General features: G+C 42.1%; 1 protein-coding gene across 6 annotated transcripts in view; it reads right to left on the bottom strand.

The window, feature by feature from the left end:
• GTF2IRD1 (GTF2I repeat domain containing 1) overlaps positions 1-26,023 on the bottom strand; it is a 1,038,761-nt gene that overhangs the window by 150,359 nt on the left and 862,379 nt on the right. For 5 of the 6 annotated variants that reach the window (XM_069614744.1, XM_069614746.1, XM_069614747.1 and 2 more), the window contains one exon: positions 17,934-18,126. In XM_069614744.1, the coding sequence (XP_069470845.1) occupies positions 17,934-18,126 (193 nt within the window). The remainder of the gene's footprint in view (positions 1-17,933; positions 18,127-26,023) is intronic. The other variant, XR_011274579.1, reaches the window with a different exon arrangement.

The following is a 26,023-nucleotide window of genomic DNA, read 5'->3' as shown; positions in this document are numbered from 1 at the left end:
ACAGGTGAGCCTGACTGCGAAGTCTGACAGTGCATAAGCCAGTTGAAGGAAACAGGCAACTGAATTCCTGACCTGAAAAGCACTTGCAGCCAGGATGAGCCAATCATCCAAATATGGGTAAGTATGGATCTCTTGGAGACACAAATTTGAAATTAAATATTCCATTAACATTTTTAAACTCTCAGGTCAAATTGAGCCCAAATGGGTAATAAGCTTGTACTGATAATGAGAATCCATTATTAAACAATCATATATACTTCCTGTGGGGCTACCATATTGGGATGTGCATATACACGCCCTGGAGGTGCAGGACGCATAGGCAATCCCGATCCACACGGCTGAGAGAATATAAGCTGGGGTGACCATCTTGAATCTCTCCTTGGGCAAACATTGCTGGAGTGAAGAGTCCTCCATCCCGCTTTTTCCTTCTTGGGAAACTCAAAGAGGGAGGGAAAGAAGAAGCCCTGACCCATCTAATTGTAAGAAACCTCTATACTGCATCTAGTTTCACTAGTTTTTGTAGCCCTTTCTTACAAATTCGATGATAATGTTTGGGGGAGTGGAAGGGCAGCCTGTAACCATTACATACATTCAAGATATACCAAGGGTCTGATGAAATGTGTCTCCAACATGTTAAATGAAGAGATATTCTGCCCCAAACTGGCGGATTCTGCTGGATCTGCATAGCCTACCTTTAGTTTCTCTCTGAGTGGAGGTTGAGCTAAAGAAATCACTTCATTGACCTATGCTTTCTCATTGGAGGTGCAGATGACTCCTGTGTCTGTCTCTCTCTTAGGATGATCCAAGGAACCCCCTGAAAATCATGCTAGCTTGTTGACCCTTTTGCTGAAATGAAGAGCAGACTCCAAGAGGGCAGATACGCTTTTCGGCGTTAAGGTGTGTGTCTTTCCTTTTTTTGTTTCTTATCTGTGGAAGAGTAGTAGAGAGTGAGACAGTCAGAAAGATCCCTCACCTTCTCCTGAACCTCAGGGGGCACTTAGTGCTTTTCAACCGGGTCACTTTCCTTATGTCAAAGCTTAAACACTTGCCTCTTGCCGCTGTGTTCACATGTCCCATGGATTATCCAAGCATGTCATGAGCAATGGTTTTTAACCCTCTAAGGTCTGCAGGAATTGTTCTTTGTGGTCTCCAACTAGACTTTCGAAACTACAAGGAATTTCCAGACCTATGCATGACATTCGACCTTTATTTCAACAATCTTTCCTTTCACAATCAATACTCATCTGGCGGCACCAATATTTGTTTGTTTGTTTTATTTATTTGTATAGCGCACCTGACCCTGAAGTATCTAGGCACTTTGAACACAGGAAAAAGTTACAGACATGGCAGGTAGACAAGTTACAGTTACATTTGTAGAACTAGACATGGTAGTAATGCATTTGTTACAGGCATAGGCATTGGAAATTAGATAAAATTAGATTAGTCAATTATTTCTTATCGACTAGCCAAGAGATGGTGTTTCTCCTGAAATTGGTAAAGAGCTGGGTTATCTTGATGGATGGTGGGAGATTATTCCATTATTGGGCTGCCAAGACAAGGAAGCTACTCCCTCCTGTTTATTTTTGTTTGTACCTAGGGACCACTAGCCAGGTTGTGTTAGCTGACCTGGTGACCTGTGAAGAGGATCTGATGGTACATTTTTCAGTTAAGTAGGGTGGGGCTGTGTGGTTCAATGATTTTCAACTCAATCTTTTCCTTGACAGTGAGCCATTTGTGTTGTCTTCTTATTGCAGAGATATGCTAATTCCTAGGGATGTTTAAGGAAACTCTTGAGTGCGTTGTTCTGCATTATCTACAGTTTGCTGCGGACAAAGTTACTAGCACCTAGTTAGAGTCAGTTACAATAGTCTAATTTGGACAGTATAAGTGCTCTAGCCAGTATGAGACAACTTTCTGTAGAAAGTAGTGGTCTACAGGCTCTTATTAGTTTTCCCGTATAGGTGGTGGCTGATGCAGTCATGTTAACTTGTTTATGTAAGTTAGAGGTTCTTGGTACTTATGAGTCTTATTCCTCAAAGCACCAATGCCTCTTGGTACTTGTAGTCCTTATTCCTCATACCACCAATGCCTCTTGGTACTTGTAGTCCTTATTCTCTTTCACCTGCCTTTCTTGCCTTTTCACAAATTTCTTATGTTTCGCAGTTCATATATTGCTTTTGTCCTCTTGGCATATTCACAGTTCATATATTGCTTTTGCCCTCTTGGCGTATTCACAGTTCACATATTTCAATCTTTGCCCTCTTGGCATATTCACAGTTCACATCTTTCAGCTTACAACGGTTCAACTTTCTTTCCTTTGATCTACGCTGTAATATCTTTCACAATTATTCATAACATTTCACAGAGACTTTCAAATGTGTGATTTCGCCTCGCAGGACCACTCTGCTACTTTGCATGCTTTTCTTTAAACAATGGTTCCCTTCAATTGTGTTTTATCGGCACACGTGTAACCTTCAACTTGCAAAATGACAGTCACTTTCCCTTTAACATCAACCAGACAATTGTTCCCCTCAATAACTGACTGGTTGTGCTAATTGGATGTCTTTCATCTTTCCTTGCAAATTAAGGCCATTACCAGCGCCTCCTCTGCTCCTCCCCAACTATGCCGTTCACCCGGGAGGGTCGTCGGCCGCTTTCAGGGAAACCCTGAAGGTTTCTTTCTTATGCTCGCTCAGCATTGCTTTTCGAACACTCACTGCTTCTCAAGAGCATGGAAATCTTGCTTGGCTTTCTTTTGATCCTCACAACTGTTGATCATCCCGTTGGCCTTCCAGATTCCACCGTCCGATCCGCATCGGTCTTGGAAGAGCTGTTCCTTCACGTACCTCGCTCCCTGAGTGCCTGTGCGTGCCACCTTTTATCCTCATAAGGAGTGCTAATAAGTGGCAGGTGTCAATTGTTAGAGCTCCATGCCTGACTCTGCCTGGCCTCATTACAGGGACTTGGCCAATGCAAGTCAGGGGAGGTAATCTCTCTAGCCTCATTCCTCATCTTCCTTGGTGCAGTACCTTTCTCAAGATAGAATGGGGAGGAAGTATGGGAGTTGTAGTTTCCCATAAAATAAGCTGGGATAGGGGTTAGATGGGTTGTGGAAAAAGGGGGATACCATGTCTCACCATTGGGTGCTTCTTCCCCGCTCCACAAGGACCCCCTACCCAGGTCATCCTCCCTCGCTTGTCCACCCCCAGGGTCGGGATCCAAAAGCAATGGCCTTTTCCTGGCCACCTGAGTACAGGATCCCCGGGAACTAGGCTGTGAAACACGCTCTGGTTTGTCACAGTCCATATGGTAGAGCAGCAGGGGAAACCATGCTCTTAGCTGCATGGACCCCTCCGCTTTTCTTCTCCTTATCTGGAACACACAAGGCCACCTTCATCTGTTTGACCAGGATGGCCTCCTGGAGCACATTGACAACCTTTATGTTGTGGCACTCCAGGAGACATGGCTTACCAAACCTGTAGTAATCGATGGGTGGAACGTCTTGACTACCCTTGCCACTCAAGGGCCCCGGGGGTAGCACGAAAGGTGGACTACTGTTGGGAGAAAAGAAACCTCTAGAGTTGGTGGAACCTATTCAGGCCACCGATAATGTCTTCATTGGGAAAATTATTCTTCCACTGGACAACGCAACAGTGGTGTAAATGAATTCATTATTATTAATGTTTATGATCCTTCCTACAGGCCTTCTCACAATGTGGTCATCAAAGAAGTCGAGGCTTTTATTTCCATAGCCCCCTTCCCATTCTGATTTGTGGAATTTTAATTCAAGGATCCCCAAGGATCTTAACCTGGAGGAGTTTGACCCTGGTCCTTTTTCTTCTTCCACTGTTGATGGGACGCTCTCACTGACCTGCAAGTGGGGGCCTGAATGGGCTAGTTTTCTTTACTCTACCGAGTTCACTATATTAAACGGTGCTCTTGCCTCTGATTCCCCTCCTCAATTTACAAGGATTGGACATACAGGTAATAGTATATTGGACTATATTTTTATTGCCAATGCCCCTACTTTGGCCTTGGATTTGTGTGTCTTTCATTGCCAGGAATGCAATCACTTTCCCCTTATCGCCTTCCTTAACTTATTTCCTCAAACTCCTGCTCCTGTTCAGCAGAGGGAATTGAATGTCAATCCGGCTTTAAGCCTTATTTCCTGGAATGACGGCAAGCTGACTGAGGCTTCATCCCAAGTATAGGCAACCCATGAGGCCTAGATTGGCCGTTGTGCTGCGATGAATGAGTTCTCAGTAGCCTCTGCTAAATTAGCCACTGATGACTATGAGGAATGTATTGTTAATATCATCTCTACCTCATTTGCCAAGAGCGGTACAACTGGTTGCCTAACATCGTCATCCTTTTGACAAGCAAGTCCTCCTAAAGAAAAGGGAAATGCATAAGCCACTATGTGATCTGTCCACCTTGATGCTCGATTCGGCTGTCTATGCCACTCGGGTCAAAGTCATCAAAAATGGCTATTGTAAGTGGTTGAGACCGCACAGGTACCTCACAATGTTCATCTTGGAGAATGCTTGTGCACATTTCCCTTACAAATGATTCTATAAAATTTTGGAGGATCATTAATGGTACCCAGCCTTTAACTCAGGAAATTAATGGTGTTCTGGAACATGTCTGGATGGACCACATTTCTACTTCTCTTGGGAGGGGTGAAGCGATGCAGTCATCGGCATTCAGCCCAGTTGTTAAATGGTCTTATACGAAAAGTTCCAATACACTTCGTAGTGTAAGGATATTTGGCGTGTTACAGTACAGAGTACAGCACTACTGCACAGGTTGCAAACAGCACAGAGTACAGCACTACTGCACAGGTAGCAAACAGCACAGAGTACAGCACTACTGCACAGGTAGCAAACAGCACAGAGTACAGCACTACTGCACAAGTAGCACATTTTTTTTTTTGCAGCACCACCACAAGGGTGCGGTGCATTGCTATATGTGTTACCAGATTAACAAGGAAAGACAGGCCATTCAGTCAAAAACGATTTTAACATATAAGATGCAAATCTATTTTTACAGTTAAAAGCACACGTGCTCATTTAAAAATGCACACTATTTTTCACCTGAAATGCCTATGGTGCGAGAGACACATTTGAAAATTAACAGCTAACCTATTAACCATTAACCTGACTAATAAAACCTTATTTAACATAACCCACTAATAAAAATGTGTTCTCCACTGCAGAATTAGGCATACTCTGAAAGCCATTTAAATGTGTGTGCAGATTTTTTTTTCTTCTCTTCTCTGCCTGCTTCTCCGTGTTTTTGTGCACAGTAACTGCAGGAAGAAGGAAGTCAGATTTGCAACAATTGCAAATGTATAAGCGAAGCTATTGTTGGGAGTAGGAGGATGAGAGATGATGGATTTCATTGGGACACGTCATACAGAGGGCTGAGATGAAAGTTTTAGTGGGCAGTATCGGGGAAAAAGACAGGCAGACATTTTTCTGCACTACTGGGGAGAAGACCTGGCTGTGGGACTCCTGACTGAATGCAGATTCCTGCGTCCTGCTACAGTCAAGATTTGGCAGAGCTGGGAGGAAGACCTTTTCCTGGTTGGAGGCATTCCTATCTGCAAAAGCTAAGAATTCCAGGCAATGACCCCGGTTTGAAAAGGAAAGGCGATCCTTTTACTGGGGTTAATCTTCAAGGGAACCACATTCCGAAGGAGAACAGCTGAAGAAAACTCTGAACAGATAAGGTAATTACATAAGCGTGGGAGCCGTGTGTGCACGAAAATATGCAGTCAGTGTAGGAAAGGGGATTCCTGTGCGTGTCTTAATCAAATACCAATGTTGCAATTTGAGTTCTGTTCTCCGCCACTCTCTTTGCAGTGTGTCATAGACAATGCTTTTACTGTACCATTTTATTTATTTCTGTAAAGAATGAGATCGTGTTTAAATGCAACTTTTATAATACAGAAAAATATTTGAAAACAGACCGGTGGTGTATTTACTATTTGCCATTACAATGCCGATGATGTGGGGAGATTTTTAAACAGTGCAATGGTCATTTTAAGACAGATGTGTGCATGTCAGAATCATTATGAATAATTGTGAGTGACTGTAGCATAGCTTGTTGGAGGTACATGAACCAACGGGAAGAGAGACTCTCTGAACATAGCTCCCTACCGTATATAAGGTAGTGGAAATTACCACAAGACTACCATATATAGCTCTCTGTCGTAAATAAGTCAGTGAGTTCGCCCATGGTGGCACACCAACACTATCACTGAAAAATGTGGTATTCCTAAAATGTAGGTCTGAGGTCTCTCTAGTGATCACACGAAAAATCTAAGCAAAGATAAGGGATTCTGGACATTGGGGCCACAAATAAAACAAGGGAATTATGCTCACCAAAATACCACCAACCGCGCCTACCACCCACGCATACCAAATATGCATGCCTGGGTGCTGAAATAATGCATGTTCACTGTATTATTGTTGTACATGGCCCAATCTGAATACAAGGAGTGATTGTTGCTAAGTTATATTTCGGCGGTAAGAAAATACCGTCAGGCCCCAAATCTCCACAAAATACCCTACATATTTATGGTGCGTTGGCCGGGAAAGTGATCCTAGGGTACCTACTGGGCGTGGCAAGCGTGTCTCACACTGCCATTTGCACATTAAAGGGAACCCATTTTATAATAGCAGTGTGCCACTAAAAACGAATTTCAGAATGTCACAAAGGGAAACCACATTCTCAGATCTAGTGCAATATTTAGAGGCAAAGTTATTTGCACATGGGAATTGGTCTTCGAATAGCACGTTAGAATGGAGTAACCGCATTCAGGGTGAGGTGCAGAAAGAAAAACTAGACAATATTTTTGCAGAAGGCAGCATAATTCAGGTCTGCCTTACAAGATTATTGAATGCAGCCGATAAAAGTGCAGAGAAAGACTGTTTAATACGGCTATGCGGCAAAATATGGTTTATTTTAAACAAGTCCCTGCGAATGCAAGAGAATGATACTCAGCTAATTAACAGGTTAAAGACTGAATTAGAGGGGGCAAGTAAGAATCAGGAAATGTTGAGAGCAGAATTGGATGTATGCCAAAAAGACATGCAATTAAAATGCAGAGACTTTGATACTCAGTTATCCAAAAGCAAGAAACAATTTGAAGATAGTGAGCAAGAATTGGCATACTTAAAAGCCTTAGTGGATCACATTAGGCAGGATAAAGATGAGGTTGTTTCAGAAATGCAGATTTTACAAAAAGAACATTGCGAAAAAGAAGGTGATCTCCAGAGTGCAGAACAAGAAATGATTAAAATGATTCAAGAAAGAGACAAGAGAAATAAAGAGTTCAATGAATGCCAAATGCAAATGTGCGATATGCAGGAGGTGATTAATAAAATGAATGATGAAAATAATTATTTGCAAAATGAAGCAACCAGACTCCTTAAAAAGTGTAAGGACTTAGAACAGCAAATGTGCATTCCCAGGTCCCAGGAGAGGCAGCAGGGCACCACATTCAATGGAGTGGAGGTGAATTCTAGCTATGCCCAAAGAGCTAGTGCTACAGTGGCTGGGCCGGTGACTGAACTTGGTTGCAGCGCCCTTGGGGGATTTGATACTCCCATTGGGGGCAGCCACCAATCTCATACACCTGAAAACAGGATTGACTCACAAAATAGTGCAATTCCATGCATTGCAACAAGTAGCCCCATAAAAATAATGAAATCCATTAAAGCCCTGATCAAACCATTTAAAAAGGGAGGTGAATGCTGCATTGAGGATCACTTAGAAGCGGTACATGACATTTTTAAAGCACTCCAGATACCTAGGGAACAGTACAGACAATATTTTCATTTAACTTTAGATGCCCCGACGGCCAGCATCATAAGGGGATTAAATGAACAGCAGAATATGACATGGCTGGAGTTTGAAAAAGAAATTAGGCGTCATTTTTCTCCTTTTCAGTCATTGCAGGAGGCAAAGAAAGTCGCGTACACAATTACTGCTGGACCTAATACATCCCCTCGCCAATTTTTACAAGACTTAAAAAGAGCATTCTCTCGCTTTGATGTATCTTTTGACTCAAATTCCAATGAGTTTAAAACCGCATACTTCTATGGGCTACAGAAAGACATCATATCCCAATTGGTCCGTGAATTTGACCGTGACAAGTCCCTTGAATGGATTGTACATCAAAGCACAAAGCTATATGAGGTACTCTATTGTCAGGGTAGAGAAAGTGATAAAATGAAAGATACCAGGCCTAAATCTAAAGAACCCTCAGCCACGGTAATGGAAATCAGGTCAGCCAAAATGTCCCTTGAGTCTGCTCAAAGCCAAGGTAAAAATAATGTGACACCTGAACAAAGGGGTAATCAACAAAGATCGCCATTTCCTGTACCAATGTTCCAAACACATGATCCTAGTAATAGAGAGAGCTACATCAGCCCTAGATATTTAGGGGATAGACCCTGGGTAGGATATCGGCCTGATATGGCAGGTATGAACAATAACCAGAGACAAAATCAAGATCAAAGAAATGATGGTCCCTACCAGTCATTGGGGACACAGAGTAGGTTTGATCCCAACACCATGATATATGGTAATTTGAACCATGTATCTGAGCTAGGCCCTGATCAATGAATGGTAGTGGCCATCTAGATACTGGTACTCTTTTATTTAACTCTCTTAAGTCTGCACACAGCCGCCATTGACCATTTGGCTTTAACACACCTAAAATAGGCGTATTGGATGTGCTATGAATGGGCCTGATTATTCCCCGTGATTCCAAATTTTTAATAATCTCTGCCAATGATTCTAAACATGCCAGCGGTAGTCTATACTGGCGTACAAACACTGGATTTCTGCTACAACCTTCTGGTAGTGTGGCCACATGTAAATCAGTTAAACCACGCCATCCCAGACATGAGATCAGGCGGCTTGAGCATGTAGAAACAGATAAAATCCCTTGAACACAAAAAGAGAAAATAAATGGGTACAATCAGGAGGCAGTGACAAAGAAGTTAAAAAAAAGTTGATTGTTATGATGGTACATAAACACTGTAATATATGTAAAAATATATAATATTAATAAATAAATAAATAAATAAATAAATGCACATATAATGGAAGCTCATGGTTGGTGTGCAGAGAGAAAGTGTGTTAAATATTGAATATCTGCTTGTTTTCTTTTAACTTGTGTTTAATTTCAGAAAAAAAAAAAATGAAATATTTTTACCAAGCATGTTTTATTTTTGGCAAAAGGATGAAGTTAGTATTATGCTATGTACTTAATTTGTTTATTTTCTATCTTGATTTAGACAATTAACATTATTTGGTCGGAGGTTCCGGGATCAGAGGCCACGGGAGACGATGGAGTCCTGGAGTCCCCTGGATGAAGACCAAAAGATGCCTGCCTCCAGGTGGAGGTGAAGACAAAATAACCGGAATGCCAAAAGAGATGACTACTGTGGATTCAAGATTGCCAAGATGAAAGAATACTCGAATGAACCGAATAACATCGCTGGTCGGGACATACCAAAAGAGACAAAACAGAAGTTCCGGCATATGAAGTTCCACGTATTTATTATTTTAATTATTTATTTTAATTTGTTATATTAATTATTTGTTTTAGTTAGTTGTTTTATTTCGTTGTTTTTAATTGACTTGGAAAATTTAAACTTAAAGTAATGCCAATTCCACTGAAAAGGCAAATGTGGAACATTTTATGAACTGATGGACTCAGATGAAATGTTGATTGCAAATTTTTCATTGATGCACATGAATATTCATTTTGTTGGATTGCCATATTGTAAAAAAAAAAAAAAAGAACAAGTTGTTTTTAGGAATTGGCTTGGATTATAGCCAAGTTCTAAAAACAAAAGGAGGGTATATGTAAGGATATTTGGCGTGTTACAGTACAGAGTACAGCACTACTGCACAGGTTGCAAACAGCACAGAGTACAGCACTACTGCACAGGTAGCAAACACATTCCGAAGGAGAACAGCTGAAGAAAACTCTGAACAGATAAGGTAATTACATAAGCGTGGGAGCCGTGTGTGCACGAAAATATGCAGTCAGTGTAGGAAAGGGGATTCCTGTGCGTGTCTTAATCAAATACCAATGTTGCAATTTGAGTTCTGTTCTCCGCCACTCTCTTTGCAGTGTGTCATAGACAATGCTTTTACTGTACCATTTTATTTATTTCTGTAAAGAATGAGATCGTGTTTAAATGCAACTTTTATAATACAGAAAAATATTTGAAAACAGACGGGTGGTGTATTTACTATTTGCCATTACAATGCCGATGATGTGGGGAGATTTTTAAACAGTGCAATGGTCATTTTAAGACAGATGTGTGCATGTCAGAATCATTATGAATAATTGTGAGTGACTGTAGCATAGCTTGTTGGAGGTACATGAGCCAACGGGAAGAGAGACTCTCTGAACATAGCTCCCTACCGTATATAAGGTAGTGGAAATTACCACAAGACTACCATATATAGCTCTCTGTCGTAAATAAGTCAGTGAGTTCGCCCATGGTGGCACACCAACACTATCACTGAAAAATGTGGTATTCCTAAAATGTAGGTCTGAGGTCTCTCTAGTGATCACACGAAAAATCTAAGCAAAGATAAGGGATTCTGGACATTGGGGCCACAAATAAAACAAGGGAATTATGCTCACCAAAATACCACCAACCGCGCCTACCACCCACGCATACCAAATATGCATGCCTGGGTGCTGAAATAATGCATGTTCACTGTATTATTGTTGTACATGGCCCAATCTGAATACAAGGAGTGATTGTTGCTAAGTTATATTTCGGCGGTAAGAAAATACCGTCAGGCCCCAAATCTCCACAAAATACCCTACAGTAGACTGATTGTGGCAAGTAAATCCTTGTGAGCCCCTTGGCCAGATGGGATTTGTAGTTCGCTGATTAAAGCTGGACCCGACCTTTGGGCTATCACGCTGGGTTGGCTATTCAGTTGGAGCAGCGTGACCCAATCTCTTCCTTCCTCGTGGCAAGACAGCATTTTAGTGCCCATACTAAAAAAGGGTAGTTACGCAGATCCTAAGAACTATTGCCTATTGGCGATGCTAGACGCTCCGGCAAAAATCTTTGCGCGTGTATTGCTAAATGAGCTTGGGGAATGGACTGAAACTCTAAAACCTATCCGGATAAATCAAACATGGTTTCAGAAAGGCATACGCACTTTGACCAATTCCCTTGCTCTGATTACCGTCAACCAGCAGGCCTGGTTTGTTCGCAAGAGGCAAGTTTACGTGTCCTTTATCGATTTTAGTGCCGCTTTTGACACTGTAGAGAGGAGTAGACTTTGGTGTAAGCTTTCTGATTGGAATATTCCGCCTGGTTTGCTAAAGATGATTATTTCTCTTCATGAGAATACCAGGGTGAAGATCCGTCTGGATCAGCACGGTAGGACGTCCAATTTGATTCCTACCCATCAAGGATTGAAGCAAGGCTGCATTCTTGCAGCCTTGTTAGTTAATTTTTATATGTATGAGACGGGTGTGGCCATTTCTTTTTTTTTTTTTTTATTCTCCGAGAGTTACATTTTTATTTTCACAATACAAATAAGAACAAAAACAGCAACAATCAATTAAACCCACCCATATTCAATCAAAGTCAAAACATAGTAACCAATTCATCACAAACCAATTCTAAATATCATAAATAAGAAAAAGAATAAGGTGGATGAAGAGGAAAAAAGAGAAAGAAAAAGAAAAGGAAGAGAAGAAAGAGAGAAAAAATAGGAGCCAAGGACTGAAAATTACAATTGCAAGAAACTATACAACAGACACTAGAATATCACAAAACCATTACATAAACTATAGGTAATCATACATAACAGTAATGTTCAAAGGTAGGGTGTGGCCATTTCAAAGTCATCCTCGATCCCTCCCAAAATTGGGTGACTTCACTTCAATGGATGGGCTATGCGGACAATATTGTGTTGCTTGATCTAACTCCTGCAGGTCTCTAGTCATCTTTGGACCATCTGAAAGCTTTCTCTGACTTAAATTCTCTAGTTGTGGACATCAATAAAACAAAGGTTATGGTATTTTCGGCACCTTTTGCACGGCGAAGGTTGCGCATTTGAATGTAGCGGAGAAAGCATTAGAAATGGTCTCTGAATATAAATATTTGGGTATAAACCTAGACAATAAATTGAGGGGTCTATGCCACTTGGAACAAGTTAAACTGAAAACATCCCAAATTATTGGAGTGATGGATCTTTTGTGCTCAAGGCTGGAGGTTATTCAATTGGTATTTTGTCTCAGTTATACAGTGCTAAAGTTCTACCCATTATTTTGTACGGGGCGGAAGTTTGGTCTTCCGATAAGTTATTTGAAGTCACTAAATTGGAGACTATTTTGCTAAGGATACTCTTCAGACTTCCCTCCCGCACTACAATTGAAATGCTCCATCTCGGATTTGGCATTGTTCCCTGTTCGTTTACAATTTTCTTGTCCTACTTATCCATTTCTTGGAAATTGGCTTATTGGCTAATGCTGTGTGTCATTGCTGTGTTCAAAGGTGGCGTTGCCTAGCTGTGGAACACTAATAATAACAAAATTAAAACTGTACTCTGTTGTTCTAAATCACTATAGAATGCCTTGAATAACGTGCCCAGCACTCAGAGATGTTCGTAGCAATTAAAAAGGTTTCTTCATTTCATTTTGGTGTGTAAGTCTCTGTAAGTTGCTTTTATAATGTGCCCAGCACTTGAAGACTTTTGCAACAATTAGAAGAGATTTCATTCATTTAATTTAGTTTTTAGCAGTCTATGAAAATTCCCTTTGTATCGTTTATCATGCCCAGCACTCTGAGACTCTCAAAAAAACGTACACGCGACCACTCCACTACAAAGTATTCTCAGTTATTCAAGAGTTAACGAGGATTCCCTTAGGAGACCTTCAAAAACGTGACTTCTCATCCACGCGACCACTCCTATAGATAGTAATCCTCTGCGTAACTTCAAACACTCGCACACTGGGTTTCCTTTCGCATAGAAACTCACTGGTTGATTCTATCAGCTTTCCCGCAGCGCGGATCTGTCTGCATTTGGTCCTCTGCTTCAGTACTCCTTCTGCCTCTAGGCACTCCTGGGTCGGCTTCTGACCCCAGAAAAACGAGCACTGTGAACATCATGACAAGGGGCAGCCTCCAGACACAGCTCCCCTTTTGATGTTTGCTCTGTTCCACGGAACACCAGCACATAGGCTGCACTCCGGTGAACTGTTGGCATGCCGCATAGACGCAGCTTCCCGCTGCTATCTCTGGCCTCTCCGCTGCTGCTCAATACCACGGCTTCTCCTGTTTCACCCTCTTACTGCTCCGCTACTCTCCTGTAAATCTAGATTGGCTGCCTCATCACGAGTTGGGCGCTAACCCCAGCGGTATTACCGCTGGGGCTATTAGCCCTACTGCCAAACCCCCCGGCGCTATTAGCGCCGGATCACGGGTTTGGCGGAACAGTAAGTCCCCATTGGGCCCATTCAGGAATGTCCCACTCCCCATTGGGCCCAATGGGGAATGCTCGGTGCTATTACCGCCAGCGGTATTACCGCCAGCGGTAATAGCGCCGAAAATCAGCAAAATTGAGGCGAATTTGCCCCCAGCTCAGAGCTGGGGAAAATCTGGCAAGTCCGTGATTTGGCTGACCCTTAAATGCGGCGGGAATAGCAAAACCGCGACATTTAAGGGTTACCGCCAAACTCATGATGAGGCCCTGGGTCTTTTATACACCTGTGGCCTTCTCCAGTGGTAGTGCAGTGGCAGCAGGTGCAGTGGTACGATTAGCTCTGCCCGACCATCATTAAGCGGGCATGCCTGACCTCTACTATTCTCAGTAGTCCTCTCCCTCGTTCCAGTACCAGAGTGGTAAAAGCACCTAGTCCTCATTGCTCGTAGTTGCCTCTTCTTCATCCCAGCACTTCTAATAGTCATACATGAGGAAGTCAGGGGAGTTGACTCAAAATACCCCATAAAGGCAGGGGAAGGGTTGGGTTGATCAGTAGAAGGAAAGGGAGGATACGATGTCTCTCCTAAAGGCATCCCACTCTCAGTCCTAACAGACCCTCCACCCAGGTGACCCTCCCTCTCGTGTCCACCCCAGGGTCGCGATCCAAAAGCGATGGCCTTTCCCAAGCCACCTGTGCAGAGGACTCATGAGGAATAGGAGTGAGAATGCCCTCAGGTTTCTCACAGTACCCTATGGGAAATAAATGAGGCGGGATATGTACAACATGGCAGTATCTTGCTGCACCATACAAACCATGGCTACAGAGCACACCACACATAGCCTGATGGACCAGAGGGGCCCAACCCCAATGCAACATCATCCAAAACCACCCATTTAAGGTGGTGTGCAAGCTGCATCATTTTCTTCCATAGGGGAGCATGTTAATTGCAGCTCAGGTGCCACCACTTCCAGAAGCTGCAGTACCACTCCTGGCTCTCACGCAGGAAGAACAGATAAACTGGAGTGCCCCACCGGGGCCTCATCAAGGTCAATATTTCAAAATATGGAGTTCCCACTGCAGAGTAAACAGAAAATAATATCAGGAGTTTTGCACACATCAGACCTCCCTTGATTGCCGCCATCTTCACCGTCACTCATGGGTGCCCCAACCTATTTATTTTCTCTTAGTTCCAGCAGAGAAATGAATCCAAACTTAGGTGTCAGTGTGAACTGAGACTATGAATTCACCCACCTATGCTGACCAAGTCTCATGTAGGGAGTATGGGCAATAGAAAATAATTGACCCTGGATTAAAAGTTGGGAGGCTATGAGCAGAAGGTGAATTGTTTCTCGAGGAAGCAAACACCTCCAAGGATCAACTAACCCCACCATATTATAGAGTTTGTATAAGGCCCTCTTCATTTTTCTCACAGTAAGCATGTATCACCGAGACAGCAATCCAACGCATCATCTTTAACTTTATTAAAATGACCGCCTATAATTCAATACATGACCCACATCCAGGTGTTCCGAAGCATTTTCCATATGGGGCTAATGGCACCCTTTCTAACTTCTTGGAGCCAATGTCGGGCCACTGAGAGATATGGACAACCTAGTACCACAATTCACCTTTTCCCCTGTGTCTATTGATGATGTCTCTAAAGTCATCCATGCGCTTAAAGTCACCAACTGTGCCACTGATGCGTCCCATGGTAAAGTTATCAAGGAATGCCCCCCACTCCTGGTAAGCCCATTACGTTCATAGTCAATGGGACCTTCTATACTGGCCATATAGCGGATGCATTAAAAAAAACCTGCATAACCCCCCCACTCTAGAAATGGCCTCCTTGGAGACTTCTGACCCTGGTAATCATCAACCTATTACCAAAGTCAGTTTTCTTCTTAAAATCCTTGAAACTTCTACGGGGGACATCCAGTCCAGCATATTTGACATCCTGGACGAGGGCAAAGCTGGCATGTTGATGTTCCTGGATCCCTCTTCGGCATTTGACGTGCTTGACCATGACATCTTACTGAAACAACTTACAAATGATCTAAACCTTGATCATCTCTCAATCAGCTGGTTCAGTTCCTTTTTGTAAGGAAGGTCCGCTTCAGTGGTACTGGGTCAGTATTAATCTTACACCATAATAATCAAACAGGGAGTACCTCAGGAGCATGTTGTCTCCTCTTCTTTTTAATCTTTATACAAAACTCCTTCATATTCTTCTGCATGACAACAAAGTCCAGTTTCAAAACTATGCTGATGACACCCAGCTGCTGTTTATGTTATCCAGCGATAGCACCAAAGATACTGATCATGTAAACAATAGTTTCACTATTGTCAGCTCATGGATGAGGGATTACTGCTGGCTTTGTCTAAATGCTCAAAAGACAGAACTACTTCTGTTGGCGGCACCCAATACCTCCAAGGGGCTTGGCAATTTCTATGACCATATGTCAATAAATTCTCATTCTATTCCCATACTGAGGAAAGCCAAATCTCTAGGCATCTGTCCCAACACTGTTATGCATGGCCGTAGCCGTTGGTCGCTATGGCGACGTTGGAGGCATGTCAATAGTGTCAGCTACAGTTCCCTCAAGATGGCCCCCTTGGTTCAAGGTAGCGTTCCAGTCTTTTCCTGCGAGTCCCGTCAGGCTCCGCCCCCGTTGTCAAGCAGAAGCAGTTTGAGGAAGCATGCCCAGCAGGACTGCACGTCACTACTTCTTTCATACGATGCACCGTAAGTATCGTTTCAAGAGCCTTTCTACAAACTCATGAATTCCTTGCCTATTCTAATCTAGCCTTTTCGTCCCTTCTCATCACAGTATTACCCCGAGCCTTCATACAGCACAACTCCCAGAAACACGACGGCGGAATCATTTCCTGGGACGCCGCCACGTTACCAGGCAACCATATGTGGCTTCGCATTTCATAACCTTACACAATCCAGACCGCATTCGCTCATCTAACCCATTTATTCACATATCATATATTTTCATTCAGATTGTAGCATACAGAGGGAAAGAGCACTGCAGGCTCCGTAGTTACGGATCCTCCAGCGACACCATTGAGTGCTTTGTACTGACGACACCTAGGAGATTAGCAACGGTAAGACGCAAACACACACACAACCCATTTCTATTACGGAGGCAAGCTGATTTACATGTTATTCTTCTTTAGGTCACAACTCCAGAAAGAGTTCATACTATCACCAGAGTGGCTCACAGCCTTCCTTTCTCTACACCTTCAATTATGCCTGTCCAAGGAAATTCCTCTCTGGCACTCACGGTTTCCGCATAGGTATAGCAGGAGTGATTTCAGTCTTTTTCTTTGATTACATTAGATATCTCCACTAATTCCCTCTATTTACTGCTTAGGCTGCACGTGGTAATGCCTCCAGTTAGAAGACGATCCAGGCAAAGAGGAACTCAACACTACTGAAATTATTATTCTGAAGATTGACGACATCCAGGAGGGTTTCCCTTCGGGTTCTGAGTTACCTTACGCAGGTGCAGCGCAGAAGGGGGTCCAGAACCTGAGGAGTGGCTTCTCATAGGCATCCTACAATGCTCCTGTTCCAGGTTAGTGGAAGCCTTTTCCTTATGTTCCTGTTGACATTGGCATAGTCATAACAAACACAGAGATGAATATGGATGCCCAGGTTTCAGACACTGTTAGCACCAGCCATTATTATCTTCACTGTCTCCATCAAATTAGATCTTTCATTTCTGACACAAATGCTGCCTCTATAACCAGAGCTATCCTAGGGTTCAAACTTGATTATGGTAATGCTCTGCTTGCTGGAGCACCGTCCTATGAGGTCGCTAGGCTCCAACTGATACAGAATGCAGCTGCTCGGATCATGGCTAATACCCCCAGAAGATGCCACATTACTACAGTGTTAACATCTGCATTGGCTGCCTGTCACCAAAAGAATACAATTCAAAACTATGCCTATCATTGACAAATGTGTGCACAGCGACGCCTTCATATGTTAAGGCTCGTGCCTACAATCCCTCTTGCTCCTTCCGCTCAAGCACACAACTGCTCCTAATCAACAAATGATATAAGCCTAGTCATGCTGGTGGCAGATCTTTCCAAACTGCAGCTTCGAGTTGGTGGAATGCATTACCACAGTGCATGTGCCTGGACTCTAGGTTTGCCTCCTTCAGAAAACACCTGAAAACACACCTTTTCAAAGAACATTTCACATAGTTCTATGCTTTCCCATGGACTGACTTCTGTATGACTGGCTCCTTCACTTTTCGTTTGTTTTATTATTTTTATTGATTTACAAAGTTGCGCTTTGATGCCTATGGGCTTAAGTGATTTATAAATAAATAAATACATAAGTAAATAATAACTGGACATAACAAAAAATATTTGCCAAGCACACCACTTGCTTTGAACCACTATTATAGAGCAGTTCTTCTCTGAAACTTACTGCAATTGACTTATAATCACCATCTGGATGTGCTCCCGTGCTTGCAGGATCTTTTCAAGCCGATTGATGTCGTACGTGTTAGGGTTTCTGAAAGGTATGTCATTTGGCAACCCTGTAACTTCTATCGATTCTGGTTTGTCTCTGATAAGCTTGTATGGTACCATCACTGGACGGTTCAATCCTAAAGCCTCTCCTGCAGAAGTGAAAACATATAAGTTTATCATTACTAACAATAAGGAAAGTTATGTCAACCTTTTGATGGAGATCTTCATGCCAGATTCATACTACTTACAAGTGCTAAAATAACATCTGTTATTATTACCAAATTTAAATGTACTAAAAGTATCAACCTAAGAGGGTGAAGGTCTAAGTTGTCCCTGCTGCAGGATTTGAACTTGTGAAGAGAGGGGTGTGATGGACACCATTAAGGAAATAACAAGAACACACACTTATCATACTAACTCCTGTGCTACTTTACATTACTATTTTATCTTTACTTTGAGCTGGACATAAGGATCAGAATTTACAGAGCCAAGCATCATGCACGTTTCTTCAATGCAGACATCGTGCCACCACCATATGACCCCTGCACCACCTCACCCACATTTCTTACAATGCACCAATGCACTCCTAGATATACTCATAGACTTGTAATGGGCAAGGAATTACTGGATGGTGTTGCTGCACCAAATCACCATCGTACTGGTCGCATAGCACCAAGGTTTGCCTGGAGATTGGTGTATTGTGGCCCCGCCCAGGGGGGCCAACCCTAGTCGGGCGGAAAGGGAAAAGGCAGCGGGCAGAGGGAGTGGGTAATTGTAAGATGAACAGGGGTTCATTCAAAGGCAGGTTACAAGGAGAGGGATAATGTTTGTGAAGATTTGTATGTAAGTTGATCTAGCCAAACTAGAACATGGATCCAAATTGCAGAACATTTTAGAAGGTGAACTCAAGGTGTCTGTGAGAGCAGAAGTATTTGCTTCAAGGCAGTTTTCATAAAGTAAAATATATTCGGGAGTGTGTATAATATATATTGCACGGCCTGCGGTAGCGGATGTGAAGTTATGGTTAAGTTCCTCAACTCATTGGAAGAACAGTTTTTGGGCAGCTTAGAACTTTGGCGCAGTTGAACAAAACCTCACCAAACTTTGCAAAAAGGTATATGGCCACCTCAGAATGATTTTGCAAAGTTTGGTGTGGTTTCGTCTGGGGGTGGGGAGCCAAAGTTACTGCAGCGATCCCAGAACTTTTGAAATCCTAGACATAATGGAAAGAATATTTACTCACGCCTACAGCATAAACTGCTGGACGGATTTGGTTATTGAAAAACGTGAGCATCATATTTTTTTAAACGGTTGCTATGTTGGCTCTGTGCACCACCACCTTTGTTCGCGGACAGAGCAGTGAGAAAAAGCTCTGGAAAATACATTTGGGGGTATTTTTGTCGCTAATGTGTGTCTGGGAAGGGTGGGGGAGTGGAAAAAAGTTGATATAGGTGAAAAAGTTTTCATAGGTGAAAAAGGCTGTGCAGGTGCTGACGAGTCCACGGTCGATTTCACTGTCCGCTGCATTATTCCAAGCCGTGGACACGACATTATCTTTGACATGTCTGTGTTGCTGACACTATTGAGAATGAGAGGGGTTCTGGGTAAGTCATGTTATTTGAAGGTGTATTGTGCGTATTCATGATATGGTTCAATCTTATTGTTGTGGTCGTGGCCACGCCCCCAAGAATTTGGCCAGTGGCCACAGCCATAGTAATATGTGTATAGTAATTATAGGTACTCTAGGGGAGTATACAGTAATTGTAATATGGTGGAACGATATCATTGAAGTGTATATGGTATTTATAATCCTACCACAATTGTCGACACTGCGCATGGTTACAATATTTTGTACTCAGTGATTTTGGCTACAGTAGTATCTTGATAGTGGGGATAGATGCTTTCTTGAATATTGTAAAAATGCTGTAATGTAGAATTGTAGACACTGGTGAAACATATAATACTTGGTCCTTAGTAGTTATGGCTACAGTAATATGCCAAGAGTAATTGATACTGGGTGTGGATAGTTAGTTGAATATGGTAAGAAGACTGGAATCTGTGGTTGTTTCTCTGGGTAGAAAAAAACAAGTATAATGTGTTATACAAGATATTTTAAAACCTTTAATTACATACACTTGTACACATAGATTTACTTTTTTGACCCTCATAAATAGTACATTGCATGTACTATGTTTGGTACAACATTTGTGAGTGGTACATATTTGTTGTATTAACATGAAGTAATCATTGGGAGAAAAGAAACATGGTGGATTAAAACAACCTACTTAATTTACATACAGTTTGTGGTATTCATTATTTCACTTTTTGGTCTCCAGACCCCTTTATCGTATATTCTAGCTTCTTCGGCCTCCCCACAACCCACACCATGCTCATGGAGCGCCCCGGTCAGAGTGAACCTTCCCTATTACTCACCAGGTGTGCGGCAGCTCCTCTGCGTGCTCGCTTCTGGGTTCTTTCTCGCTCCTCTCTCAGTCCCGAGGAGATCCGGCAAGCAGCGTTCGCCCCCACCAGTTCTTCCTGCAGTGGTCTGTAGTGTCTTTGTGTTCCCTACTCCCAACGGGGAGCACAAAGCAACAGGCTTCACACAGCTCCAGACCGTCTTGCGGCCCTCAATAGCCTCAGCGTCTTCCTGGCTTCTCTGCTGTTGGCGTCCTTTTCACCGGCCCATACTCTGCCCGCTCGACCTCGGATGGCCATGCTCTCTGGCCCAATTAGGTCTTCTCTCTGCAGCTTCTCACTCTTTTTCAATTGCCTGATCATAGTTATTGGGACATGTCTGACCCTTACAGCAGTCCTCAGGCCTCATCCTCGTCTCAGAACTAGAGTGGGGAAATTATCTGTTAATGTCCACTACTCTTAGTCGCCTCCTCATCGTCCCAGTACTATAATGGTCTGAATGAGGAAAAATGATAGATGGTTTGCAACAGCCTATAAAGGCAGGGGGAAGGTAAGGTTTGTTCACACCAGAAAAGGAGGGATACCATGTCTGGCCTGCAGATTATCCCCTCCCTAATCCCCAAGGACACTCCACCCAGGTGATCCTCGCTCGCATCTCCAATCCCATGGCCAGGATCTAGTAGCGATGGCCTTTCCTTGGACACCTGAGAGGAGAACGTTGGGGAGAATGGAGTGAGAACGTTCTCAGGTTTCTCACTATACCCATTGCTGTATTCTAACTCTATTGGATTTTAAAAGTACTATTGTAATACTATGGATGTATTTTGTAAGTATAACTGTGATGGCATGTTTGAAATATGTTGTAATGAAGGGTATGTTTAAGTAGTTAGATACCCGTTGGCGTATTCTAACTCTATTGGATTTTACAGGTACTATTGTAGTAATATGGATGTACTGTGCAGGTATAACTGTGATGGCATATTTTAAGTTCATTATAATGAAAGTTATGTTTAAAGTAGTTAGATACCCGTTGGTGCATTCTAATTGTATATTGTAGTATACTTTAGTGAGTAAATTTGGGTTGCAAGAATATTAGGCAGCCATTTGTTAGATATGCTGGTAACCTATGTTTTGGAGTAACAGAAGTGTTGTTACATTAAAACCAACCACTTATTTTTTTGACATATGCAGTATAGTGGCTTGAAGTGGTTGTGGCACCAGTGTGGTAGATTATGCCTTCGGTTGTGAAGATTTTCTTGCCAAGAGATACTTTGCTGTGAGCTTAAAGTTATTTTTAGTACCATCTGCATTGTACCTTGGAAGCATTAGTATAACATATTGGCCATGTGAGTTTATTTGTATGCTGGAACGATTGTCTGAATTTCAAAAAGAGCATAATATGCTACGACTGCCATTCTGCAGAAGCTGGTGAAATGGAATGGATTCAGAATTTGGTTATGGATATGCTCTTGTGAAACATGGTTGCAGAGAGTGCTTGTATGTTTCCACTTGTATGAAATCTGGAACATTTCATTTAAAGGGATGCTTTTGGTTTGTAGTACTTGTAGTAAGTGCACTAGGAATTCTTGTGGATCTTCCTGTGTGTTTATGATGTATTTTACCATTCCTGCACAGTAGTCCAATTCATGCCTTATACCTGAGCCACTGCAGGTGCTGTCAGGATTATTTGTGACATTTGTATGAAGGACGAGCATTTCGAAACACAACTGGTCCGAGACGTTTAAGTAAATGTGTGAACAACTGGTGGCAATTGGAAGAGAAGATTGATTGCTACATTTGCATAGCAATCTACTCCAGTTGTGTTGCTGAAATTAAATGGTCCAGCGATTGAGCCTCTATTGTTTGATGGGACTGCAGTTCTTTTTTTGACAATAAACTCTGTCATTTTGATGGACGTGCAGTTGTCTTTGGAATGCAGAGTTGTGTGTTTGTATTATTTGATGGAGTAGCAGTTGTTCTTTGTTTGTGTGGTGGTATTGCAAGACATAGAGAAAATTATTCTCTTCATACATACATGTCTATTGTGCGGCCAATTTTTTTAACTTCTGTAAGTTTGTCAAAGCGGATGTTGACAAACTGAATGTTGTTGTCATGTGGATATGTTTGGAATCTAATAACTGTACCAATTGCTCCATTGACTAAACCTTGTTCTACGTCAACGTTACCTTTTAGAATTACTCTGTAGTTTAGACACAGGGTACATAGTTTTTCTAATCCAGCTGTGGTGTAGATACATTTATTTAAGCTATTTAGTTGTGCTGTTGCTTGGCTTGTTGACACATAGGGAGTGTTGTACTGTGCACTTCTAGTTTGTCTGTGGAGCTGATATGCACTATGGGTTGCATTTCTTTTTTCAATATTGTATCGTTGAATTGGCTACAGCTTGTAAGCGTTGGCATTAGGCACATGCATTTTACATTTTGTTGAGTCAATTATTCCATGACATCAGGGGGAGATGTATTTTGTCCATACAGCTCATGGATTACTCTAGTTTATAATATGGATTTTTCATCTTCAGTAAGCAGAGCAGTTCTAATGCTTTTTAAAATGTTTGCATAGGTTAGATCTGCAGATGGACGCATGTTTCTCTGTAGTGAAAATGTTGCCAGAGATTTACACTCCCAATGCTGCCTAGTATATTACGGCATTGTTTGTGTCCTAATGTTTTGAAAATGAGTTGGCCTTTACTGGTGTTAACTGTAGGGGGTCTCCGAAAACATACGCATTTTCCTCCAAACAGTTCTTTGTAGTCGGTTTTTAGGACTTCTTGCATTGTGAGATGAATTAAAGCCAGTATGAGGTTGAAAACCATGCTTACTTCATCAATCAGCAGGACTTTCATTTGTTTCAGAATTCTGCATACTTCAGTAGGCTTCTGCTGACCATTTATAGTATTCTAATTTGTTTTGATGTTCTACTCAGAGGAGAAGTAGTCATTGTAAAGTTACACCTCATGTGTTCTAGGCAGCTAGACCTGTGGGGCTGTTACAACAGCTGAAAGGTTGTTTGTTAAGACTTGTAGAAATTTGCTGATTATTTTAATTAAGAATGTTTCGCGAGAACCAGCTTCACCACTTACATACAGGAGCAGGGATTTATCATTTTTACAGCTACACATTTTAGTTTCATGTTTAAGTCCATGTTCAATTTCTTCAGTGACTTCTAGATAAATGGTGAGTTGTTCATCATTTAGCTGTGATTTGTGCACTAACAAGTCTCCGTCAGATTGCTCAGATTGATAGATGGTGTTTTCTAACTCAGGCTATTTCTGCTTCATTTAGAATGAGTGGTTCTCCAAATGTTCTTGGCTTCCTGTAAGAGATCGTTGACTGCCTTCAGGAGTGTCTTTATCTAGTAGAGCTTTTTCTTTCTCTTGTTGGCGTTCATTGTTCAACATTTGTTTGTATTGTTTAAAATTAACATTTGTTATACTGCTATCATTTGTCTTGAATGCAGCTTCAAATGAGTTATGGTCACATAATAATTCTTCTTCTTTTCCCCAAGGTTTGAAAAGTTGTAGTAAGGCCATTTAATAAAGTTCTCTATGTTCTGGGGATGTAAACAATAACTTTATATGAGTACTAGGCTTCCTTCACAAGTTGAGACTGCATATTTGCCAGTTGTCTCATCTGGCATAACATTGTTTTTGTAGGAGTAGTTTTGGGCTATGTCACACAGGCACATGTTTTCCAAAGCAGTACTTCTGTTTGGATAGTTTGTGTCAATTAAATTGTTTTTTAAAATGTCCTGGCTGTTGGGATCATTTGTGGGTATTGTTTCTGTCTCTTGGTAGAATTTTAGTACCCTTTTTCGTGATGAAGCTGGACCAAGGTTTAGCCAGACAATGTTTTGAGATTTCCCATATAAGGGTGTACCTGTTAAAAGGTCTGCAGCTTCGTAGCACCCGCAATCTCTATGTGACAGCATTTTTATACCAAAGCTGTACAATTTTTGCGACAGGGTTTTGTCAGATGATAATGCATCCCAAAGGTCTTTTAGCTTTGTCTTCTGATCATTGATTGAGATAGGCTGTGACATATCTTGTAACTGCAGTAGAATTGTCTGCAAGGTATAGAATGTCTATATGTGCATTTCACAAGAGGGCAATGATTGTATTGTAATTGTTGATGTACTTCTATGCCTCGTCTCTTTTAATGTTCTACGTGTTCTTAGGGGATTTCCATTGTACACTGTGTCTAACAGAAGACATCAAGCTATTTATGTGTCCTTTGGTTGAAACTGGTCTATGGAAGCCAAAGCGACATTTGGTATAGTAATTTCCTTTGTTTTTATATTGACCTAGGCAGTATTTGCTACACTTATGTTTTTGGAAGTGTAAGATCTGTGTACGTAGGTCACTGTGTGTGGTTTCTGAAAGGCTTAGCCCTGAGAAGCAAAGGGCTGAAATCTGGTTTGCTGGCATTCTGTGGATTGAAAACGGACAATCGTGAGAAGGGAGCAGCTGTCCCTTTAACAAAATCACTGCAGCTGTGCGAGGGGAGCACGCCGACGTGCCGCCTGAAATTACAAAACAGTATGCCCTTGCAGCGCTAAGCCCTGAGAAGCGAAGGGCTGAAATCTGTTTTGCTGTTTGACTTGAGGGCGGCAGGCAGAAGAATACTTCAGTGCCGCATACTCGCCTACCAGCTGTGGGAGCTGAAATAATTTGCGACCGCTACAACACCATGAGGTCGAGAGTAATGCTGCCACCCTGCTCAAGATACCCGGTAAGAGCAGTGCGCTAATAGGCTTGAGGGGAGGAGAGGGTACATACGGTGTGTGGGAAAACGTATGAAAAGACATTCTCTCCCACAAAGATATAATCCCAGCATTAAAAGAGTTACAGCCCGAACGGGAAGGTCATAAATTTAAAAATACAAATAAATAACCAGAAGGGAAGAAAAGGCACTTAAATCTGTGGCACAAGTAGTCTAAACAATTGGCTTATACAGAAACCAAGTGCCCTCATTTGAGTAGGCTTAAGAAATGTGGAACTGTCACATCCACGGCGCAACCTGCTGGGGAAAAGTATAAAGGGGCCAAGTTTCAACGCTCTCAATATACAATTGGTGTAAAGCTGATACTATACCAGGGCTACAACTAATATAGAAAGTAGTGGACAGAGAGCCCATAACTACACGTGAAGTGACACATGAAAAGGCCCCACTCTCTACCCAATTCTTGTTAACAAAGGCAAGCTGATTAAAGCCACTATGAAGCTATGGAGTACAATCTATGTAAATGCACTAAAGGCGCCAGAGTGGGATGGGTCATACTTGGAACCCCTGGCCCAGTCAACCACAGCAGAAATGCCAGTAGTGTCCGAAATTGCAACTATCTCGAATAAAACACCAACAACAACGAAGGCTCAGATACATAGAACTTTTTCACAAGTTGTCGAAGAGAAAGACGGTAAGGTCATTCAAAATGAACTATTAAATCAATGGCAACACGGATTACAATACACAGTCACTACAAAAAACATCAATAAGAAAATTAAGGAACACTTTGGAAAAAGGAGAAATAAAAGCCTGAATGATGCAAGCGGCGAAATAGTAGCAACATGGAATTTGCATACATCAGCAATGTAGGATGGGGGAAAATGTC

This window comes from Ambystoma mexicanum, chromosome 9 (assembly GCF_040938575.1).
Source record: "Ambystoma mexicanum isolate Mex_15411 chromosome 9, UKY_AmexF1_1, whole genome shotgun sequence".
Lineage (NCBI taxonomy): Eukaryota > Metazoa > Chordata > Amphibia > Caudata > Ambystomatidae > Ambystoma > Ambystoma mexicanum.
This window is presented reverse-complemented; position numbering and strand designations above follow the sequence as displayed.